This window comes from Hyperolius riggenbachi, chromosome 2 (genome assembly GCF_040937935.1).
Source record: "Hyperolius riggenbachi isolate aHypRig1 chromosome 2, aHypRig1.pri, whole genome shotgun sequence".
In the NCBI taxonomy this organism is placed as follows: domain Eukaryota; kingdom Metazoa; phylum Chordata; class Amphibia; order Anura; family Hyperoliidae; genus Hyperolius; species Hyperolius riggenbachi.
In genome coordinates, this window is record NC_090647.1 from 450713946 (window position 1) to 450737765 (window position 23820).

The window sequence follows — 23820 nt, forward strand, 5'->3', positions numbered from 1 at the left end:
CTGTCCTGCGCTTGCGCAATGCAACTGCGCTTGTTCTTGTATGGGAGTGCAGCCGTGAGGTTCGGGGGGTCCCAACACTGGAACGGCAAGGTGGAGGAGGATCCAGATGCTTACTTCTTCCAAAGTAAGCATCCACATTTTTGTCCAAAGTTTACATTTTTATCCAAAGTTTTCCACAGATTTGTTTGAAGGATATATGTACTTACAAACTGTAAGAGTCGGTACAAAAATCATCCTACTCCAACTCCGACTCCTCAGTTTATGAAACAACCGACTCCAACTCCAACTACCACTGACTGACTCCTCGACGCCGAATCCTTAGTATAATACTTACCTGTGCTATCAATTTTATACAAAAATCACCCGACTCTGACTCCAGACTTCGACTCCTTAGTGCATGAAACCACCGACTCTGACTCTAACTCCAGGTACCCAAAATTGCTCTGACTCTGACTCCACAGCCCTGCTTTCAAAGATATTTGTCAAATATGCACCTCCTAGCGCCACTAGCACCCCAAGAAAGGTTCCTAATGCCCTTCCGCTGTTTCCTTCAGTGCTACATGGCACTATACACTGTACCGCCACTCATTTTATTAGCCATCTCTTCTACAAAAGCCCTTAAGCAACCTGAAGGGAGCATCAGTATGCTGACTTCAGCAAGTATCAGCCTCGGGGCGTACGTATGTTTCTGGCAGGGTGTATTTAGGCGCAGGGAGAAGCCGAGAGATGGCTCTCCCAGTGCTAGGTAATCTCGGGGAATCTAACAAATATAGTCGCCTACTGATTTCCTAATTTGTCCTTTTGGACATGTTATTCGGGAGTCCGGTTGTTGCTGGCACCCAAATTACAGCGATTTTACAGAAATTCCCCCTGCGCCGCTATAGGTGCTGTGCGGTGCTGAGCAAGTGTCGAAGAGGCCAGACTCGGTCCCGGAAACCTCTGGATGCAGGTGTGTGAGAGAAGGCATCACTCATCTTTTTAAGATGTGCACCAGACATACTACTATATATGCAGTTTAAATACAGTGTACAGCTGTGTAGCTAAGGAAGAGCTTTAGATCAATAGTATAAAGATAAAGTGAAGTGCTACCCTGATATATACTGTATGTATGTATGTATATATATATATTCAGGAAACAGCCACTTTCATTTAATCAATTAAAGAAACATTACATTTATTTTACGCACACTATATCTTCTGATTATTTCTCCAAATAATAACGTCCTTTATTTAAGAATGTATCATATCATTTTACAAGGTTTTCAATCCATTTGTTGTAGTAATATAATACTCATAACCTATGGGTTGGAGGAATTGGGGAGGGGAGGCTTCATGTTAATGCTGCTGAACAAACAGCTGCTGGCATTCTGAAGGCATATGACCAACAATGCAGATGTGACAGATGCAAGTTAAATTACACAGACGGAATACCTTGCCTGGCAGATAAGAGCTAATACTGTTACTTTCTAGACAACCGTTTTATGATGTAATTACTTTCAATTAAAGGGATCTCCACCAGCTAGGTGAGAGGTCACTGATTGGTATGGTGCCAGCGTCCCAGCTCCTAGAGTGGTGTACAGTGCAAACTTCCCAGAATTACTTGTATTACCTGAACTACTACTCCAGGGTATGATCTGGCATTATGTGTCTTACTGCTTATTACCTTTATTGTTTTGTCTGTGACCCTTATTATTATCGTCTGTAACCTTATTTATTGTCCAGTGCTGCATTATATGTTGGCGCTATGTAAATTCAATAAATAAAAATAATAATTTCCAGTGACAGGAGCCAGACCCAGGCAGGAGATTGAGATCTGAACCAATCACTGCTTGCTTCAGATTAGCTCAATCTATTGCAGATCTTCAGTGTCCTTACTAGTTCACTCAGTCCCAATCAAATAGTCCATATAGGTTTGGAGTGCTACAGTGAGTCATACTGTAAAGAGATTTAGGACATATTCGTCCACAGGAAAGAAAGTGACTATTAGAATAATAGTTTTCATTCTGGCATAAATATAAGGCACTTTAATATGTCCATATGATACGTGAGCCATATTGTGATTGGCGAGCCTAATGCACAATGTACTGTATCTGGGCCCTTTTTACAATATCTCCAACTAAATGACCCACTGCAGCTGTTGTAATTATGCATGGGAGATCAAGTGTTTGTACAAATAAACTGACGCTCTGGTCTGTTGGTTGTTATAGAAAGAGCAGGTGTTCATGTTTGGTTGTAAAAAGAACTCAATGTCATACAAGGCTAAGCAGACTACATTGCCTAATGGCTCTGTACATCATCATAATGTGTCAAACAAACATGACACTGGATTATGCAGTAGCATCATCCGGCAGTAAGAGACATAACAGGGCTGCTCAAACAGATAAAGGCACCCAGGTGATGTGGGAAAAGAGGTAAGGTTGTGTACGTTTTTAAAGTGATGCTACAGCACTTTGCCTGAGCACTCATTACTGCAGTTGTGGACCACAACAGCTCTCCAGCCATCAGTCTTTTCACTGCAGGCAATAGGTGACTTTGCTAAATGAACACATATCAGCACAGTGCCAGTGAGAGGCATTACAACGTATGTAGTGCAGTCACACATACTCCTTCCATGGTACCATATAGTGCATTCTGTTTAAATTCTATCTTCTGACACATAGTTTATTAGGGTATTAGGAAAACTCTGCTGTAATACTCAGCTACTAAGTAAATCAAGCCAAAATTACAAAAAAAAAAAAACCCAAAAACCTGCCACACATGCTAGAACTTGTTTCATAGCAATGAGAAGCAGGTACAAGAGCAATGATGAGTGACACAAAGGTCAGTTATCAATTATCTCAGCTTCAGTTTGATTGAGGAAACTACTAAATTCTTATTCACACACTATATTTTAAAGAGAGATATTCACTCTTCTGAAGAACATACACTCCTTCATTTCTTAGCTAACATCTTACTGTAAAGAACAAGAGAGAGGGACATTGAAGAACTATTCGGCAGGATGAAAAAAAGGCTACATTGTCATTTCCTACCATCTTACCTCCTCGGTGGGAGATGTGCCTACATCGGAATTTCTGCTGTTTCCTCCTGTGCAGGAGAGCAGGGAATTTCAGTAGCAGGGCAGAGGTGACCAGATAGCCCCCCAGAGTGGTGAAGATGTAGAAGGCGGCTGACATGCTGCTGCAGGTGACAGTTCAGCACCACACGAGCTCAGCACCTCTCTAGCGAGGTGTGAATAGGACAAAAGCCTTGATCTGATGCACAAGGATGCTCTCAGGAAGTAGAGCTGCTTGCTGGAGAGGAGACCAAGCAATAGGTCCTGGGCAAGCCCTGGTTGGCTACTGGGATCCCATTGCTGAGCAGATCTTGGTGACCGAAGCGATATCTCCTCCCAGCTATGTAGTGTTCTGGTTACTCCAGATGACTTAGGTTGCCAGACTAGCTTGCCCTTCTGTTCCGTGTAAATGCAAAGTCTAGAGGATAACACTGGGTAGCCATGCAAAACATAGGGCACCTTGCAAATAGCTGCATATAGGAGCTTAGCTGTCACTGTGGACTTAGTAGATAAAGGGAAGTCCTGTGGCTCTATGTGTCCTGAATTATCTTGCTATGTGATATGCAGATTGAGCAGAAAAAAGAATTGTGCCTCTCTGTGCTCTTCTCAGTCCAGCAGTCTGGCTGCACTGCAGTAGCTTCCTCTCGTAGCCGGTTTATCTACACTTGTCACTGCCAGATCACTGCACAGGCGCACTTCCGCCCTCACTCTCTCGCCTAACAAAGAGCTCAAAGGCGCATGCGCATTCTTAAGAATTGCTCTGAGTTTACATTACGGCGTGCTGCGCCTCTAGAGACGTTCTTCTCTCTGGTCCTTCCGCAGGCAGCTCACTCAATACAGGCTGAGCGTGAATGTCAACGTCCTCTAGGTGCCCATACACTAGAACGAATACGGGCAGATTGGACCAAAAGACAAATTTATCTCTAATCGAATCTGATTAGAGATAAAAATGTCTAATCGAATCTGCCCATACACTACAAGCCGATTCCCGTCCGATTTCAGCATGAAATCATCCTGGAATCTGCTGAGCCGCCGCTGTCTGCCCCTCCGCTGCCCCCAAAATGTATAAATGTATGTAAATGAAGTAGTGCATTTATACATTAATGGTCCTGAAGCAGCTCGCCAAGTAAGCCGCATACACGCTAGCGGCGCATAACGTCTGACGTCTGCTGCTATGCGCCTTTGTGACGTCAGAGTGCCGCCGGCGAGATGGACGGAAACCGTGTGGAGGCTGACACCGGACAAGTAATGTACAGTGGTGTGAAAAACTATTTGCCCCCTTCCTGATTTCTTATTCTTTTGCATGTTTGTCACACTTAAATGTTTCTGCTCATCAAAAACCGTTAACTATTAGTCAAAGATAACATAATTGAACTCAAAATGCAGTTTTAAATGATGGTTTTTATTATTTAGTGAGAAAAAAACCTCAAAACCTACATGGCCCTGTGTGAAAAAGAAATTGCCCCCTGAACCTAATAACTGGTTGGGCCACCCTTAGCAGCAATAACTGCAATCAAGCGTTTGCGATAACTTGCAACGGAGTCTTTTACAGCGCTCTGGGGGAATTTTGGCCCACTCATCTTTGCAGAATTGTTGTAATTCAGCTTTATTTGAGGGTTTTCTAGCATGAACCGCCTTTTTAAGGTCATGCCACAACATCTCAATAGGATTCAGGTCAGAACTTTGACTAGGCCACTCCAAAGTCTTCATTTTGTTTTTCTTCAGCCATTCCGGGCCCGTTTCCACTGTTGCGATGCGATTTCGCCGGCATCCCGACGCTTGTAAAAACGCATGCGGATGCGTTTCCGCATGCGTTTTAACCCGCGATTTCGCGTGCGATTTCGCATGGCAGGGTGCCATGCGAAATTAACCATGACTGCCAGGGCAAAATAACATTGAAAAAGGTGCGAAATCGCACGCGAATCGCGGGTAAAAACGCATGTAAAAAACGCATGCGTTTTTCCTATTAAATACATTAGCGGTGATTCGCATGGATTCCCAACGCAGGCGAATTCTGTGGGTCCCGTCGTGCAGATTTGGCCCGCCGCCAAATCGCTCCCGCACGCCGCACATATGGAAACAGCCCCGGCCACTTCAATGTACCAAGCGAATCCGCATGTCGGCGCCGCATGCGGATTCGCTATGGTGGAAACGAGCCCTCAGAGGTGGATTTGCTGGTGTGTTTTGGGTCATTGTCCTGCTGCAGCACCCAAGATCGCTTTAGCTTGAGTTGACAAACAGATGGCCGGACATTCTCCTTCAGGATTTTTTGGTAGACAGTAGAATTCATGGTTCCATCTATCACAGCAAGCCTTCCAGGTTCTGAAGCAGCAAAACAACCCCAGACCATCACACTACCACCACCATATTTTACTGTTGGTATGATGTTCTTTTGCTGAAATGCTGTGTTACTTCTACGCCAGATGTAACGGGACGCGCACCTTCCAAACAGTTCAACTTTTGTCTCGTCGGTCCACAAGGTATTTTCCCAAAAGTCTTGGCAATCATTGAGATGTTTTTTTAGCAAAATTGAGAGAAGCCTTAAAGGAAAACTTAAGTCAACAAAAAAAAAAATGAGATTTACTCACCTGGGGCTTCCCTCAGCCCCCAGCAGCCGATCGGTGCCCTCGCAGCCCCGCTCTGACGCTCCAGGACCCGCCGGCGAACACTTCCGGTTTGGCCGTCATCGGCCGACAGGCATGGGAACGCGAGTGATTCTTCTGTAGCCTGTATATCGCCCCCTATGCTGCTATTGCGGCCACTCGTTTGCAATTTGGCCGCCGTACCGCCGCGCACCCGACCAACCAACCTCAGCCCGAATTTTTTCAGCATGTGTGATCGACTGTGCAGCCAATTTCTGTCCTGAAATTGGTCGCTTTGTCGGTCGGGCATGCACTTGGCAGCACCAATTTTCATCCAGTTCGATTATAATAATCGAATTGGATGGTCAATTGGTTGGTTGGTCGCCTTGTGTATGGCCCCCTTATCATGGGAAATAAACTGTTTAGAACAAGATTGTAATTCTGACCGTAATAAGCTAGCCATACACTGGTCGCTGTGGCCAAAAGATAGGGATCATAATCTGATCAGAGAGCGATCAATCTGATCATATACTTCCACACACAGAACACAGATTTTTAATAGATTGCAGAATTAAATCTATTAAAAAACGAACTGCGTTACACAGTTGAACGCAGTGCAGCTGCTATTAGCCATCGATCTGCTGCCGCTCACAACCCGCTGTTGATCAATATCTTCCATGCAGTACGATCAACCGATTGCTTTAGATGGGGTGGCATACTGGGGCATCAATTTCTAGCAGATTTGATCAAGTGATGGAATCGGTTAGCAAAAATTGCTAAGTGTATGGACATATTTACTCAGTATTGCCAACAGTTAGTACATTTGTGGACAGTGTGTGAAGTGATTTATCCTTGTGATCTACCGGTAGATTGCGATCTACTTAGTGGGCACCCTTTTAGACACTGGTAAGTGTCTGTTAAAAAAGTTCTCTGCAGCACTGCAGTAATGCACAGCCACAGATGGGAATTTCTTCCTTCAGCATTCTCCCTGACATTTCCCTGACAGGGTTGGGATGACCTGTGACCTGCCATACCACAGTCACCTGACAGAGAGAGCACGGAAAGACAGCCAGCCAGGAGGAATGCACACAACCAGCAGCCAGATTTCAGACAAGAACTGTCCCACTGACTGAGGAGCATAGAAGAAAGCCAACTGAATGCAGTCAGCTCAGCAGTGATGAGTTAACAGAGAGATTACTTAGGGATGGTTCACACTAGAAAGTGTCCATACAAAGCACCTGCAGTTTACTGTGGACAGTTTTTCCTTTTTAAATGCGTGTTTCCAGAACGTATCAGCCTTTAGTCAGCTGACTGTCAGCATTAGGAATCGCATATGGTGTACAATATTATGCTGTACGCAGCACGTTTTTTTTTCCGCATGTAGGAACTGCACTTAGATGTGAATCAGTCCATTGATTAACATGGGCTTTCTCATCTAGGGTGACTCTGCATGTGGGTAAACCACATGCAATCACCACATGTGACCCCTGCCTTAACCTTTGCATGCGGTGCTGGAATGAGGGAGGGTTCACACTTACTATGTGTGTGAATTGCGCACATTATTCAGCTGCACACCGCGCACAGGGCCGTCTCTAGCCTTTTTGTCACACAGACAAATGGGCATGCCCATGGACCAGAATGTGGGTGTGGCCATGTGTGGAGCCAAATTTACATGAATTTAGCAATGGTGGGACATTAGACTAGGACTATTATAGGATGAGCGCTTACGATACAGGTGTCGGTGACAGGTTTAGGTAAAGACAGGGACCCCCAAGTTTAGTGACAGGGATCCCCTTAGTTTAGGTAGTGACAAGAACACCCACCCTACTCACCGTGATGTGTCAGACCTCAGATCAGCGCCACCCACCTGCTGTCTCCGCTGCATCCATCATGTCACATGCAGCTTGGTCAGACCTCCAATCACCTGGCGACCAGTGAGAAACGGGAGCATGGTAAACCCTATGGACAAAGCTCTGCACATGCGGAAATGACATCATTTCCTCATTTCAGTGCAGTGTCCGCGAGGTATTAGCGCCCGCTTTTCACTGGTCGCTGACTGATCGGAGATCTGACGCTGCCTGCTACATAAGCAGCGGGGACGGACGGGATACAGCAGGCAGACACACGCTGTTTGTTTGGCCGGGGGTGCGGCTGACGGCCGGCGGGGAAGGGGGGGGGGGGGTTGGGGTGGCTGCCCATGTCTGTTACCACAGGTAAGCATGATTACATGTGAAATGAGAGTGAGGTGCCAACCCTAGAGGAAGCAGGAGACAGACAGCATGATCACACGGGCACAGCACTGGACTCTGGCAGGGAGGTGAGAGCACAGCTTCTGCTGCGCTATACTCTGCATTAATACACACCGGGCTGGGGGATTGCAGGAGGGGAACAGGGACAAACAGTGGCACAGAGTAACACAGCAGCTGACTGCAACTTAGGGCTGGTGCACACCAAGAGCTTCCTCGTCTCGTAGATCGGTATTCAGGCCAACCACGGGGTCGGCCTTACTGCGGCTGCGCAAAGCTCCGCTGTCAATCGGCCACGTGGGCTGCGGCACACTGCACAGGCGCAGAACTACTGCGCCTGCGCAGTTCGCCGCGGACCACGTGGCCGTGATTGACAGCGCAGCCGCAGTAAGGTCAACCCTGCGGTCGCCCTGAATGCCGATCCACGAGACCGGGACAGCGGCGGGGAGCGGAGGTGACAGCGTGGGACAGTCGGCTGCAAGGGGCTGGAGAAAGCCCCAGGTGAGTAAAGCTAATTTTTCTTTTTTCCCCTAATAACTCCTTTAAAAGCGCTTGGCTAATGTATCTGATTGGGATGGATCACACCAGAGTGATGTGATTTTTTTTCCCAAATGCTGGCCGTGCAGCATTTCTGCTGATTTCTGAAGCAATATTTATCCACTAAGATACACATAGAAGAGATCTGCTGGAAAGCTGTCCCAACCATTCTTAACCACTTCCCAACTGAGGGGTTTTACCCCCTGACCACCAGAGCAATTTTCACCTTTCAGCGCTCCTTCCATTCATTCGTCTATAACTTTATTATTACTTATCGCAATGAAATGAACTATATCTTGTTTTTTTAGGCTTTCTTTAGGTGGGACATTATGCCAAGAATTATTTTATTCTAAATGTGTTTTAATGGGAAAATAGGAAAAAACGTGGGAAAAAAAATGATTGTTTTTCAGTTTTTGGCCTTTATAGTTTTTAAATAATGCATGCTACTGTATTTAAAACCCATGAAATGTATTTGCCCTTTTGTCCCGGTTATAAAACCATTTAAATTATGTCCCTATCACAATGTTTGGCGCCAATATTTTAATTGGATATAAAGGTGCATTTTTTTCAGTTTTGCGTCCATCCCTAATTACAAGCCCATAGTTTATAAAGTAACAGTGTTATACCCTCTTGACATAAATATTTAAAAAGTTCAGTCCCTAAGGTAACTATTTATGTATTTTTTTTTAATTGTGATTTTTTTTTTTTTTAAATTACAAGAAAAAAAAATTGGGGAGTGTGGGAGGTAAAGGGTTAATTTTGTGCGTTAAACTAATTTATTTCTATGTGAAAAATGCTTTGGATGTAGTTTTACTATTTGGCCACAAGATGGCCACAGTAGCATTTTGTTTATGCGATCTGCAAGCGTCCGGAAGGACGCTTGCAGGAAGTAGAAAGAGGCTGAGAACTTTTTTTTTTTCCCACAATGGTCGCGCTGCTCAGCCGAGCGGCAGCGGATCATTGCGGGGCTTAGATCAACGAACGGGAATGGATTTTCCCGTTCATTGATCTCCGGGCGAGCGGGCGGCGGCGTGTTTACTAGCGGCGGGCGGCGTGTTTACGAGCGGGAGCGCGGGCAGCGGCGGGAGCGCGGAAAGTACGTATTTCTCCGTCCCTGGGGGTTAAAGGATGGAAAAAGGGACGGAGAAATGCGTACGTGCGGGGGTAAAGTGGTTAAAGTGTACTTGTTGGAAGTGCCCCAAATGGGAACTTACCTTAATAGAGGGAAACCTGGATAATCCAGAGGCTCTCTCCTCTACTGACCCTCCCAGTGCTTTCCCATCCCCAAAACCATAGATAAGTGCTCGACTCATGCGCAGTAGCATGGACACGATCGGCCTCTGCTTTTTCCTGCCAAAGCCATGACCAGGTTCATGCTACAGCGCAAGTGCAAGTCGCCTACGCAGTAACACAGACTCAATCAGGCTCAGCTTTTCTGCCAAAGCCCCAGCGGATCCGTGCTACTGCAGACGCATTGCCAAATCTGGCCCTCAGAGCCATTAAATTTGGCCCTCAAGTGGTTTCCCCACTTTGCATTATATTTGGCCCTCTCTAGACCACCAGGGAAGCTATATTGGAGTTGAAGCCCTATAAAGCCAGGGAAGCAATATGGGGTAGGTAGGGGGAAACCACTAAACACCAGGGAACTGTATGGGGGAGGGGGCGGGCACTAAGCACAAGGGAACTGTATGAGTTGGAGGAGGGCCAATAGAAACCAAGGAACTTTATAAGGGAGGAAGGTGGCCAGTAGACTGAGTTTGGCCTGCCACTCGGTTCTAGTGTACAATTTCAGCCCACTTTGCATTAGAGTTTGACACCCCTGCTCTAGAGGATCCATAGGCTCCCCTCTCCTGAGGCAAGTATCTAACTTTTTAGTTTTATGAATTCACAGGTTTACTTTACCTGTGCAACTGTCTCTTGCAGCCTCCCATAGTTAAGACTCCTCCATAGACATCTTCCTCTCTTTATTGCAGGACAGATAATCTACTATTACTGTCTCCACTTGAACTTCCATATAGTCTAATGTGGGGTGAAGCAATGAAATGTATTCAGGCTAGTTGATCCACACAGCAAGGTGTACCAGGTATTACTGGTACAGTCCCCAATTACAGACCAGAAGTGGGTATACTTGGATTGGATTAATCCTCTATGCAACACCAATGTTCATGATCCATTATGTGCTCACTTCATGTGCCTATAGCCACATATCTGTGCTCCACGTCACGCTCAGTAGTGATGGTCATGTCTGGAACTCATGGAGAAGCATGTGATCATTTTGGTCAGGTGATAGATATGCAAATCTCTGATATGCTAGTCATGATTCTGTGCTAAAGCAGGACATGATCACAGCAAATCAGAGCTGTGCAAATCTATCAGCTGATAAAACAAATCACATGCTTCTCCACAAGTTGTCCTAGACATGACGACTATCATTAATTGACAATTCTTACTAAACCCTCCTTTAAGCCGCATCTACACGCGTAGATGCGGCCGCGATGTTCCTTATCAATCGAGCTGCTGATGCGGCTCGATTAATAAGATCCGACAGGACGGATCTCCCCACCGCCGATTCCCTGCTCGCTCCCCACGAGGGGACAATAACAGGGAATCGATCGGAAGAAAAGCGGCGCGGCGCGGGGATGAGCGGGAATCGAGCGGGTATGGATTCCAGCGCACGCGCGGGGACGCGGAAGAGGTGATCCGGCAGCTAATCGAGCCGCTGGATCGCCGCCTCATCTACACGTGTAGATGAGGCTTTAGACATGTAACCTTGGGGAAATAGATTTCAGTGTATATAAAATAAGGCTAACATATCTGAATATATATATATATATATATATATATATATATATATATATATATATATATATATACACACACACACACACACACACACACACATATATACACATACACACTAACTATACTTGTAGCTTGATTGTACAGTGGCTTGCAAACGTATTCGGCCAGTTGAAGTTTTCCACATTTTGTCATATTACTGTCACAAACATGAATCAATTTTATTGGAATTCCATGTGAAAGACCAATACAAAGTGGTGAATACGTGAGAAGTGGAATGAAAATCATACACTATTCCAAACATTTTTTACAAATAACTGCAAAGTGGGGTGTGCGTAATTATTTAGCCCCCTTTGTTCTGAGCACAGTGAGTTGCCCATAGACATTGCCTGATGAGTGCTAATGACTAAATAGAGTGCACCTGTGTGTAATCTAATGTCAGTACAAATACAGCTGCTCTGCGACGGCCTCAGAGGTTGTCTAAAAAAATATTGGGAGCAACACCACCATGAAGTCCAAAGAACACACCAGACAGGTCAGGGATAAAGATGAGAAATTTAAAGCAGGCTTAGGCTACAAAAAGATTTCCAAAGCCTTGAACATCCCACGGAGCACTGTTCAAGCAATCATTCCGAAATGGAAAGAGTATGGCACAACTGTAAACCTACCAAGACAAGGCCGTCCACCTAAACTCACAGGCCGAACAAGGAGTGCGCTGATCACAAATGCAGTCAAGAGGCCCATGGTGACTCTGGACGAGCTGCAGAGATCTACAGCTCAGGTGGGGGAATCTGTCCACAGGACAACTATTAGTCGTGCACTGCACAAAGTTGGCCTTTATGGAAGAGCGGCAAGAAGAAAACCATTGTTAACAGAAAAGCATAAGAAGTCCTGTTTGCAGTTTGCCAAAAGCCATGTGGAGGACACAGCAAACATGTGGAAGAAGGTGCTCTGGTCAGATGCAACCAAAATGGAACTTTCTGGCCAAAATGCAAAATGCTATGTGTGGCGGAAAACTAACACTGCACATCACTGTGAACACACCATCCCCACTGTCAAATATGGTGGTGGCAGCATCATGCTCTGGGGGTGCTTCTCTTTAGCAGGGACAGGGAAGCTGGTCAGAGTTGATGGGAAGATGGATAGAGCCAAATACAGGGCAAACTTGGAAGAAAACCTCTTGGAGTCTGCTAAAGACTTGAGACTGGGGCGAAGATTCACCTTCCAGCAGGACGACGACCCTAAACATAAAGCCAGGGCAACAATGGATTGGTTTAAAACAAAACTTATCCATGCGTTAGAATAGCCCATTCAAAGTCCAGATCTAAATCCAATCGAGAATCTGTGGCAAGATCTGAACACTGCTGGTTCACAAACGCTGTCCAACTAATCTGACTGAGCTGTAGCTGTTTTGCAAAGAAGAATGGGCAAGGATTTCGGTAACAGTAAAAAAGGGCGCAGGAGAAAAATAACGTTTTAAAAGCGGCGCCCGGAGACTTAATGTTTTATTACTGCTTCTCATGATTACACATTATTTAATGATTTATACATTTTTAAATATTATTTTTAAACGAAAAACAGTACAATATTTTTTTCAAACATTATTTTTAAACGAAAACCAGTACAATTTTTTTTTTTTTTTTACATTATTTTTAAACGAAAAAAACAACAGGGGGGTCTTAGGTTTAGGCACCAACAGGGGGGTCTTAGGTTTAGGCACCAACAGGGGGGTCTTAGGTTTAGGCACCAACAGGGGGGTCTTAGGTTTAGGCACCAACAGGGGGTCTTAGGTTTAGGCACCAACAGGGGGGTCTTAGGTTTAGGCACCAACAGGGGGGTCTTAGGTTTAGGCACTAACAGGGGGGTCTAGGGGTTAGGGGTAGGTACAGGGAGGGTTACTTAGGCACCAACAGGGGGGGTCTTAGGTTTAGGCATCAACAGGGGGGTCTAGGGGTTAGAGGTAGGTACAGGGAGGGTTACTTAGTATTTTTTTTTTAAAACGTTATTATACGTTTCACTATTTAAACGAAAGATTAACGTTTTTACAATTGCCGATTTAATGCACATTATTTAATGATTTATAACTTTATAAAACATTAATTTTAAACGAAATACAGTACAATACATTTTTAAACGTTATCCATGCTTATCGTTTAAAACCCCGCGCCCTTTTTTCCCAGTGCCCCTTTTTAACGTACGCAAGGATTTCAGTCTCTAGATGTGCAAAGCTGGTAGAGACATACCCTAAAATACTGGCAGCTGTAATTGCAGCAAAAGGTGGTTCTACAAAGTATTGACTCCGGGGGCTGAATAATTACGCACACCCCACTTTGCAGTTATTGATTTGTAAAAAATATTTGGAATCATGTATGATTTTCGTTCCACTTCTCACGTGTACACCACTTTGTATTGGTCTTTCACATGAAATTCCAATAAAATTGATTCATGTTTGTGTCAGTAATACGACAAAATGTGGAAAACTTCAAGGGGGCCGAATACTTTTGCAAACCACTGTATATTGCACACTTCCAGCATGTGAAGAATTAACCACATTCCTTCACTTTGTCCTTACATGGTCATCAGTTTTGGTCCTGCCCAAGATATACAGTATATTGTCACATATTGGAGCTGTAACAAAGATCAGTTGCAGTTTGCTCAGGATCGAAAGGATGGACCGTTGTTCGCGAGGCGAATGCTTTATGCAGACCGTGGACTGTGCCACGCACTTTTACTTTTGTATTGTTTTTTAACAAATAAGTTTTATTGAAACTTTCAGTTGGAAAACACACACACACACACACACAAACACTGTAAACTGCAGCCACTCACTGTTTATGGTAGGGTTCTCAAACTTTGCACAGTTGGTCATTGGGTGACTGGGATTAATATTCAGAAAAGTGGGTGGAGCCTACAAAAGCCAATACAAATTCACCTATTGATTTTCAAGGGGAATATTTAATTGCTGCCGTTCTTGCACGGTTAATGGCACAAGCCTCAAACCTGGTACAGTTGGTCATTGGGTGACTGGGGTTCAAATTCTGAAAAGTGGGTGGAGCCACAATCAGCCAATCAGATATGTTTCATTTCAGTGCAAATTATTGATGCCAAAGACCACAAACCTGGCCATTGAGTAATTGTATTCTAGGTTTACAAAAAGTGGGCGCAGCCAACACCAGCCAAATACATACCCGGGCAATGCCGGACCATCAGCTAGTAAAATATATATATCCTCTATAATTAATCCCCTGTGTCTCTACATGTGCCTCTGTGTAGCGTTGTCTGTGCTTTTTGCTACTGCGCATGTGCGCAGCACGGACCCAGAGACAGGAGGCCAAGAACGCGGCAAGGGAGCCGAGCGGGCGGCCGGGTGTGTGCGGCGTGTGAGCGAGTGGCGCGCATGCCCAGAAACACAGACCTAGAGCCCATTTTTAAACAGGCTTAGGTCTACTAACACACACACACACACACACATACATAATTGTTAAAATTCATCTACAATAACACTAGTAATTGGATGAGGCATAATTTGAGCATTTGACCTGCAACAGCAATTTTCCTCACACATTGCACTGACTGAATAACTTTCCTAACTTCTCCAATTTAAGAACAGTTGCAGAAGGAATCTGCACTATATAGAGACTTCTGAAGATGTCTGAGACAGTTCTGCATGGATTTCTAAAAATCTACCTATATTTTGTCTCAGACACTCTTGATATATGCCCCCCCAGTCACCAGCGTGAAAGAAAACAATAATGACAGAACAAGACTAAGTAAAAAATATCAGCATTTAGTTTAATCACACTTTAAACGGACATGAACAAGCCCCAGCTGCTGTGCCACCATTTGTAGATATAGCAGTTAGCCATAATAGCCATTTTACATGGTGTCTAACTTGAAATTAAGTTGTCCAAACATGTTCTTGGACATATGTGAGAGAAGAGACTAGATAAATAAATTCTCATTAATTTCATTCCTCCATTTGACTTAAAGTGATGTAAACATTAGATAACAGGAAAATATTCTGATCTTTATTTTTGCACATCATCAAGTACACAATTACAAGGTCATCTCACATCCCTATATGATATCACTTTACTTTTTATACAAAATTTTACAGAGAATAAGTCAATACAATATTTTACAAGCAATGACTAATGAATAATTTACAATATATTCTTGTACAAAAAAAAAAACAAAATACAAAAAAATAAAATAAAAACAAAGTGTACCTGTTTAAAAACATTCAAATATTGGAGCACTTGTCAACATACTTCTGCAGAAATTAAAACATAACATACATAGCCATTAACTACAATCTCTTTATACAGATGTGTATTTTACAAAAGCCAATGGTACAGCTATATGCATTCAAAATGTACATTTATACAGTCCCGTTCTCGGAAGAAAGTGTAGCTTGTTTTTAAATTGATTTCAAATAAAAGTTGCATTAAAATCTGCACTGCATGTTCCATTTAGTACTGCACCGTGCAAACAACTCCTATCCAACCCATTGATCATTTGCAAGTAACATTACATGGGTGAGAATCAACTGGCATGTATCTGCATTTGCCAGCTTGTTTTAGTGTTTAAATGTTTTGTTAAAGAGCTAAAGCCAGAAAAAACACACAAGACAAACAAACATTTTACGAGATAGTACAGTATATGCAAATTAATGATGAAAGTGCCTTATTGAGTCCACATGTAGGGTAGACAACAGAAATAAAATCCTTGCTCACGTGCTTTAAAAAAATTAAGGGTGCAACAGTGCCTCACAGTGGACACTATTGATATTGCAAATGCTGCATTTACAGAAAATAAAACCTCAAATTCTCAACAAAAAAAGTAAAATAAAATGTGAAAGATATATGCAGCAACATGAAATATGTTAGCTATTAGAAAAGTGCAGATCTATCAATTTTATTTTCTGTTTTTTCTTAATAAGTTACAATAAGAATTCCTACATGCAAAAAAAAAATGTAAACAAAGTCAAAGTTTCATTTACCACATCTTTCAATAGAAGGACAATGGATACACAGGTTTATATTCAAGCAGAATAGATCACACCATTACAATTTCTAAAAACAAAATCCGGTTAAAAAAGTGTCTGCAATAGCCAACAGGTTTACTTTCACTCTCCCCTGATGAAAACAGGAAGTTACATGACCTACAGCTTTTTATATTGTCAGGAGATTTTTCTTTGATATATGAAGAGCAGATGAGCTTGTTTAAAAGCAAACAAAGGTGGAATCTTAGGTTGCTGATGGGAGAGCTGCACTGATCCTAAAGGCCAGCACACACTTGTAACTTGGGTTGCCATAAAAGGGATTATTCAAGATTATTTTGGGCACCTTTTGATCACTTTTGTTATTGGAGAGTGCTCCTGGAACTCCTCCCACTCCACAAAGCAGAACATGTTGATTGGCAGATAGCCAAACAGTTTGCATGTAGAGTGAAAAGCTGTCTGAAACAAAGAACTGCTTTTTCAGATGACCATTATCACAAAAGTATATGGGCTTTTAAGTCTACTATGCACTATTAGACAGTTTTCAAGTGAACCCAAGGTGAGAGCGATATGAAGGCTGCCATATTTGTTTCCTTTTAAACAATAAAGTTGCCTGGCAGCCCTGCTGGTCTATTTGGCTGTAGTAGTGTCTGAATACCATCAAAGACAAGCAATCAGCTAATCATGTTAGTTCTGACAATATTGTTAGAAACACCTGATCTGCATGTTTGTTCAGGGTCTATGGCTGAAAGTATTAACCTCCTTGGCGGTAACCCCGAGTGTGACACGGGGTAAGCCGCCGGAGGGTGCCGCTCAGGCCCTGCTGGGCCGATTTACTTAATTTTTTTTTTTGCTGGACGCAGCTAGCACTTTGCTAGCTGCGCCAGCACCCCGATCGCCGCCGCCGCGCGCCCGATCGCCGCTATCCGGTGCGGCGCGCGGCCCCCCCCCCCCCCAGACCCCGAGCGCTGCCTGGCCAATCAGTGCCAGGCAGCGCCGAGGGGTGGATCGGGTCTCCCAATGACGTCCCGACGTCGCTGACGTCATCCCGCCCCGTCGCCATGGCGACGGGGGAAGCCCTCCAGGAAATCCCGTTCTTTGAACGGGATTTCCTGATTGCCTATCGCCGGAGGCGATCGGCGGGGCTGGGGGGATGCCGCTGAGCAGCGGCTATCATGTAGCGAGCCCTCGGCTCGCTACATGATAAAATTTTTTTTTTTTTTAAAAAACTGTTGCGCTTCCCCCTGGCGGTATTTTTCATACCGCCAAGGGGGTTAAGGCTCGTACACACGCCTGACTGCAGCCAACGACGGGTCCCTCGGCACCTCCCGCTGGGCAGGTTTTCAGCAAACAGTACAGCGTGTGTACAGTCTGTCGGCGGACTGATAATGCTGTTTCTGAACGATCCGCCAACTGCCTTATCAGTCCGCCGACAGACTGTACACACGCTGTACTGTCTGCTGAAAACCCGCCCAGTGGGAGGTGCCGCCGGACCCGTCGTTGGCTGCAGTCAGGCGTGTGTACGAGCCTTTAAAGGCAGATTATCAGCAGGACAGCCAGGCAACTGGTATTGCTTAAAAATAAGTATGGCAGCCTCCATATCACTCTCACCTCAGGTTCACTTTAATAGTTTAGGCATTTGATTTAAAAAAAAACAACAACAAAAAAAAAACACAGAATTTAATGGAAATATAAGTTAAAAACTAGGGTCTTAATTACTATAAATTATGTTGGAAAGGTCCTTCTGTTATAAAATAGCCACAGGAGGGCATTGAGCTGGAAGAGATGTAGTCAAGGTTGCAAATGCATAGCTTTGTATTGCTGAACGAAGTGGTGGCATTTGTGTCGATACCTGATCAAACTTTCTGCTAAAATATAATCAAAACAATGCAAGGTTGTAACTTAGATAAACAAACAATTGGTATTAGAGATATACCAATTGCTTACATAGATGAAATTACTGTGGGTCAAAGCTAAGTAGCTATGGTCAGTATCTGTAAAAAGGAGTTTTGAGACAGGTTTTGATTGTATTTACCATTGGGTAAGTTTTAGAGCAGTAGGAAACAGGCCTTGGAGGTGGCAGCTCCAAGGTTTTGGCTGCGCTCACATATGGTGTTAGATGCTGGTTCTGGGGCCCCGGGCAGTGAGAGTTCCCGGGGCCCCAGGCTGGCTCATGCACCATTGTTTTTAATTTTATTGTAGTATCCCATGCAGTTTAGTTAGGAGGGGGGCAGATGAGAGGGAATATCCTGCACGCTGGTGCCCCCTGCTGGTCATATAGCCATTGTCTATATGCAACTGAAGCCCTCTCCTACTGACTGGCTGACTTGCTCAGCTTCTGCTTGATTAATCACTGCAAGCTAGGTGTATTATATGTGTGCATTTCTCATTGGCTTATAAGCAGCCTGCAGGCTTTATAAAGCAGCAGAGAACTGTTTGGGAGTGAGTTTTTACAATTAAGTAAGTTTTAGAGCAGTAGGAAACAGGCCTTGGAGGTGGCAGCTCCAAGGTTTTGGCTGCGCTCACATATGGTGTTAGATGCTGGTTCTGGGGCCCCGGGCAGTGAGAGTTCCCGGGGCCCCAGGCTGGCTCATGCACCATTGTTTTTAGGTTTTGATTGTATGTTAAGCCAGGCTAATTATGTTTCATCTAGGCCAATTTTAAAGGAGGACCTAAAGAATTAGATGAAAGTATAGCACTTCAGAAATGGTGAACAGAGTTATAATAATACATTAAAATAAAAATATTTACAAAAAATCTTGATTCTGCCCGATTTGGCCTCTTCTGCCAGAAGCATCTAGGTGTTTAGGTTCATGCCAAGAGGTTGTGTGAACACCTCCTTACCTTTCTAACACTGCAGCAGCTGTACTATATAGTGCATAGAATTCCTCTGCAATATGGGTCAATTTTCATTCAACTAAAACATTCAATCGTAACCTGATTCATTGGAGTGTTCTCTTTTTATTCCACTACAGGTCCACTTTAATCACAAGCTGTGGTTACATTTCATAATGGTATTGCATGTTTTTTTTGCGACGCAAATAGACTACTTTGGATTTTTCCTGCTTACATTAAAGTAGTACAGTAATGCAAAATGTAAAGAGTTTAACTTACCTGGGGCTTCTACTGGCCCCTCGTAGACGTCCTGTGCACGCGCCGTGGCTCGCCTCCTGTGTCAGCGTGCGTCCTCTCTCCCGCTGACGTCGCCGGGAGCTTTCTGCGCAGACGCACTACGCGTACTGTGCAGGAAGCTCCTGGCGGCGCCAGCGGGAGCCAGGACACGGCGCACTGGCTTGCAACATTAAAGTCGCAAATACCGTAAGTGAGCCATGGCGGGGGACCGGGGGATCATTTTGTCCCGGGCAGGCACAGGACGTCTATGGGAATCCGGTAGAAGCCCCAAATAAGTTAAACTTTATTTTTGCATTACAATACTGCTTTAAAAAGTATTTCAAACAAAATATTAAAAAAGGGGACAAGAACTGACTGAAAGCTCTGAAGATACCATCTCAATATACTTCTTTTTGACTTAAACAAGGCTGAACATTTATACTGCAAATTCTGATCATAACTGGATGTGAGAGGAAGCAGCAGGCAGGACATGGCACAAGCAGAAAAACTAATCAGTTCTGTGGCCAGTAAATGTTCCATGTGGACATTATTTCTGTCATAAACTCAATATTCTTTTCTTCCCTGGTCCCTGCAGCATGACCGCATACTAACTGGACAAGGCAGAGCACTTCAAAATTCTGCCATGGAAAAGAAATACCAAAAATGTATGTATAATGAATTAACATTTCCCCGTTTTTCTTTTAGTTCATAAGACTGGAAAATTAACATTTTAAAGAAACCTGACATTAGGGAAATATGGAGAAAGCCATTGCTCATTTCCTTTAAAAAAAAAAAAAAAAAAAAAAAAAAAAAAAAAGGTACTTGCTTGACTGACGTCCTGTCCTGATTCTGTACTTCTTACTTGCTGAATCAATGTCTCAAAACAGGTCCTTTCAAGTTTTTTTTGTTGTTTCACTAGACTTATCTGGCTGTGGGCTTGCTCCAAGAGTGCACACAGAAAATACTTAAAGCATTAGTATAGACTAACCAGAAGCTTCCCTAAAGTCTTCCCAATCCACCCAGGTGCCCATCCACCATTCCTATGCAGGGTCCCTCTGAACATATCTGACAAAAGCTTGTTGGATACGTTCTCTTGGCTGCATTCGTCTACGAGCGCAGCCGTACTTTGCATGTGTGAATACAGCCACCCCTGCAGTGGCATGTAGCCGCTTGTAGTTTAGCGGCTTTGTGTTACTGCACAGGAGCAGACCTTTCTCGCACATGCGAGGGGTATGATGGGAACTCAGCTGCGAACATGAAGAGGGTCTTGGCCAGGTGGGATCGTGGAGGACATGGAAAGCCTTTGGACTATGCTTTGGCTTACCTCTACTTGGCTAAGTAACTTAACTTTTTTTTTTTTAATGTCACAACTTTGCTTTAAGGTCAAAAGGCCAGCCAATAAACTGCCCCTGATTTTGGAGGCACTATTGTCAAGATATAAGACATCTATATGACTGTGACTTGCTAATATATAATAGAGAGGCATTGTGTAACTTCTATAAGTTCAACTACATGAGAGACAATTTACCCTAGACAATGCATGAATTGACAATGGGTCTGATTTACATCAGCTTGCCTTGCAATGAAATTATTAGAGAACATAAGTAATCCCGCAGAACTACACTGGATTAAAAGAAAAATAATCAGGCTCATTGCAGATGTGTGAACAGGACTGCAGCTGCATAACCTTTAATGCTGACTAAACAAAAGTAGATTTTAATGCAGTTGTTCTATATGATCTGAAGCAGTCTGTAAAACAACACCTACTACTACTACAATTACAAAAATCACTCGGCTTTTAATTCTATTTAATGCACCCACTGATTTTAGGTATGCCCATTTGATAACCTGATCACAATTGATTGGAAACATGACTGCAAGGATTCAGTCATTTGTAATACTATAGTTTAAGTTTTGAATGATTTATCAAATCTATTATATGGCGAGCATCATTCACCATCCTTTCAGAAGCCTTTGCTATGGTCCAGGTATCAAGGTTTAACAACACCACTGCAAGGTAGGTTTGTACAGGTTTTTGACTCAAACAGTTTTAAGGCTTGCAAGATCACGCATGTCCTCCAATGATCTCTAAGCTGGCAGACCTCAGAATATCAGGCCCCTACAAGGTGCAAACAAAAAATTCCTATGCATTTCATAGAGTTGACATAAATACTGATAAAGTTAAGTATATACTGACTGCCATATTATAAGCCCGTGTGAATTCTGCTATGTTTGGTGATCTATTTCAAAGTTTAACAACATTGTGGACCAAGTAGATTTTGAATAACTCACATGACTAAATAAAAGAACATACATTTTCACTGGTTCCCCATAGTTACAGCTTTGTCAATTTATTAAACAAAGCAGAAAAGAATATAAAAATAGCTTTAGAGGCACATACCTTACTAAAAATAACAAAAAAGGGCACAACGAAAACACATCATTACACTTTACAAGAACGGGCATACATTTAAGCAGTTGCCTAAAAATACTTAGAGAGGATCACATTAAAGCAGCCTCTTTATGATGTTTCATTGTGTGTTGATTCTTTTCAGAAGGGCGACGGAAGCCTTTTTTGCAATAATCGCAACGATGGGGGTAGTCTTTGGTGTGGATGGAGATGACATGTCGTTTAAAACCAGAAGCGTCTGTGGTATTGTATTCACAATATTCACACTGATACACTTTCTTACCACTGTGAGTTTTCATGTGCTTTTTCAGTTCAGTCTGTTGCCTGAAGCCCTTGCGGCAACGTTTGCACCTAAACGGCAATTCCTTAGTGTGCACAGAGAGAATGTGTCGACTTAAAACAAAAGGGTCTGCAATCTGGAACTCGCAGTGCCTGCACTGGTGCATTTTTTTGCCCCGATGTGCAGCTTCGTGCTTTTTGAGCTCTGATGGTCGATGAAATCCCTTCTCGCACACCTCACACTTGTGTGGGTAATCCTTAGTATGTACTGAGATGATATGCCTTTTCAGGTCAGAAGAGTTGGAGCTCTTATGGTCACAGTGCAGGCACAGATGAGTTTTGCTCTCTTGATGCAAGATGGCATGCGTCTGTAGATCCTTGGAGTCTGCAAAGGTCTGTAGGCAAATGTCACACTTAAATGGCATTTCTTTGCTGTGCTTTGTCTTGACATGAGTTTTCAAGTTGGAGGAGTCAGCTGACTTGTAGTCACAATACTGACAGATATACGGTTTCTCTCCTGTATGAGTGCGCATGTGCTTCTTGAGCTCAGACGGGTGTCGGAAACCTTTCCCACACTCCACACAAATGTGAGGAAAGCTCTTGCTGTGCACAGCCAGGAGATGCCTGTTCAGTAGGCCCTGCTCAGCAGTCTCATAGTCACAGAATTTACACTTGTGCATTTTGTTGCCTGCTTTTTCCTTATGTGTCAACTTGTGGGCAAACAAAGCATTGGCGTGCAGAAATACTTTACCACACTCATCGCAGTCCAACTCCTTTTCAGTTTTAATGACAGCAGCAGTCAGCTTGTGACTCTCTAGGTGGTTGTGCAGACTGACTTTCTTATTAGTGGTGTAATCACAGTCTGTGCAACGGTACTTCTTACGGACAAGGTGTTCAGGGTGGTTCTTCATGTGCCTCTTTAGGAAGCCCCTAGACTTGAATTTCTTGCCGCAGATCATGCAAGGGTAAACAGTGAGTGGATTGCCATCTGGACCAATAATTATGGCTATAAAAGAGACAGACGTAACACTTTAGACATCAATTTATGGTTTCTCCAAATTATTTAATAGAACTACAGGTTTCAAGATGGAATCCGAGATAACTTACAGTACCAGCAGATGTGAGGTCAATGAGATGCCAGTACTGTTAAGTTGATGGAAGTCTTGTGCAAGTTTATGCAGCGTGGAATAAGATATATCAAAACGCAGCAACAATAGCAGTAGCTACATTTGACTGGTCCATTTTAAAGTTGAATCAACATGGAATTATTGGCATCTCATTGACCATCCTTTCTCAACAATACACTACTAGCCACAACTTTACAACCAGTGGCCAGGAAAGTGAACAACAATGAACATCTCAGTACAATGTTAAATACAAAGGAGGGGGGTTTGGAAGCCTCTGGATCCTATCGAGGCTTCCCCAGTCCTCTTCTGTCCCACGGTGGTCTCTGTCTACCCCTCGGAAGGCACAGTGGTCTCTGTCTACCCCTCGGAAGGCACAGCCGACAATTTGTCAGGCTATGCAATATTTACCTTCCCTGGCTCCAGCAGGTGGCGCTGTTGCGGCTCTCCGCTTGGAAATAGCCGATCCAAATTGGGTCCACTTTACTGTGCAGGAGTCTTATACCTGCGCAGTAGAGCATACCCGACTGGGATCGGCTATTTCCGCCTATTTCGGAGCACTTGCGCTGAAGCCGGGAAGGTAAATATTTACACCTCCACCGTTCAGGGAACTGCATCACCACCGGCGTTGAACACAGGAGGACGGGGGAAGCCTCGATAGGATCCAGAGGCTTCCCA

General features: G+C 43.8%; 2 protein-coding genes across 3 annotated transcripts in view; both read right to left on the minus strand.

Moving 5' to 3' along the window:
- The window catches only part of GDPD1 (glycerophosphodiester phosphodiesterase domain containing 1), a 112494-nt gene extending 108750 nt beyond the window's left edge, over window positions 1-3744 (minus strand). Inside the window, exon 1 of the mRNA XM_068265788.1 lies at window positions 3038-3744. Coding sequence (XP_068121889.1) covers window positions 3038-3173 — 136 coding nt within the window. The 5' untranslated portion in view covers window positions 3174-3744. The remainder of the gene's footprint in view (window positions 1-3037) is intronic.
- Window positions 3745-17759: 14015 nt separating this feature from the next.
- Window positions 17760-23820, minus strand: part of ZFX (zinc finger protein X-linked) — a 40595-nt gene continuing 34534 nt past the window's right edge. For both annotated transcript variants that reach the window (XM_068270052.1, XM_068270051.1), the window contains exon 8: window positions 17760-23024. In XM_068270052.1, the coding sequence (XP_068126153.1) occupies window positions 21832-23024 (1193 nt within the window). In that variant the 3' untranslated portion in view covers window positions 17760-21831. The remainder of the gene's footprint in view (window positions 23025-23820) is intronic.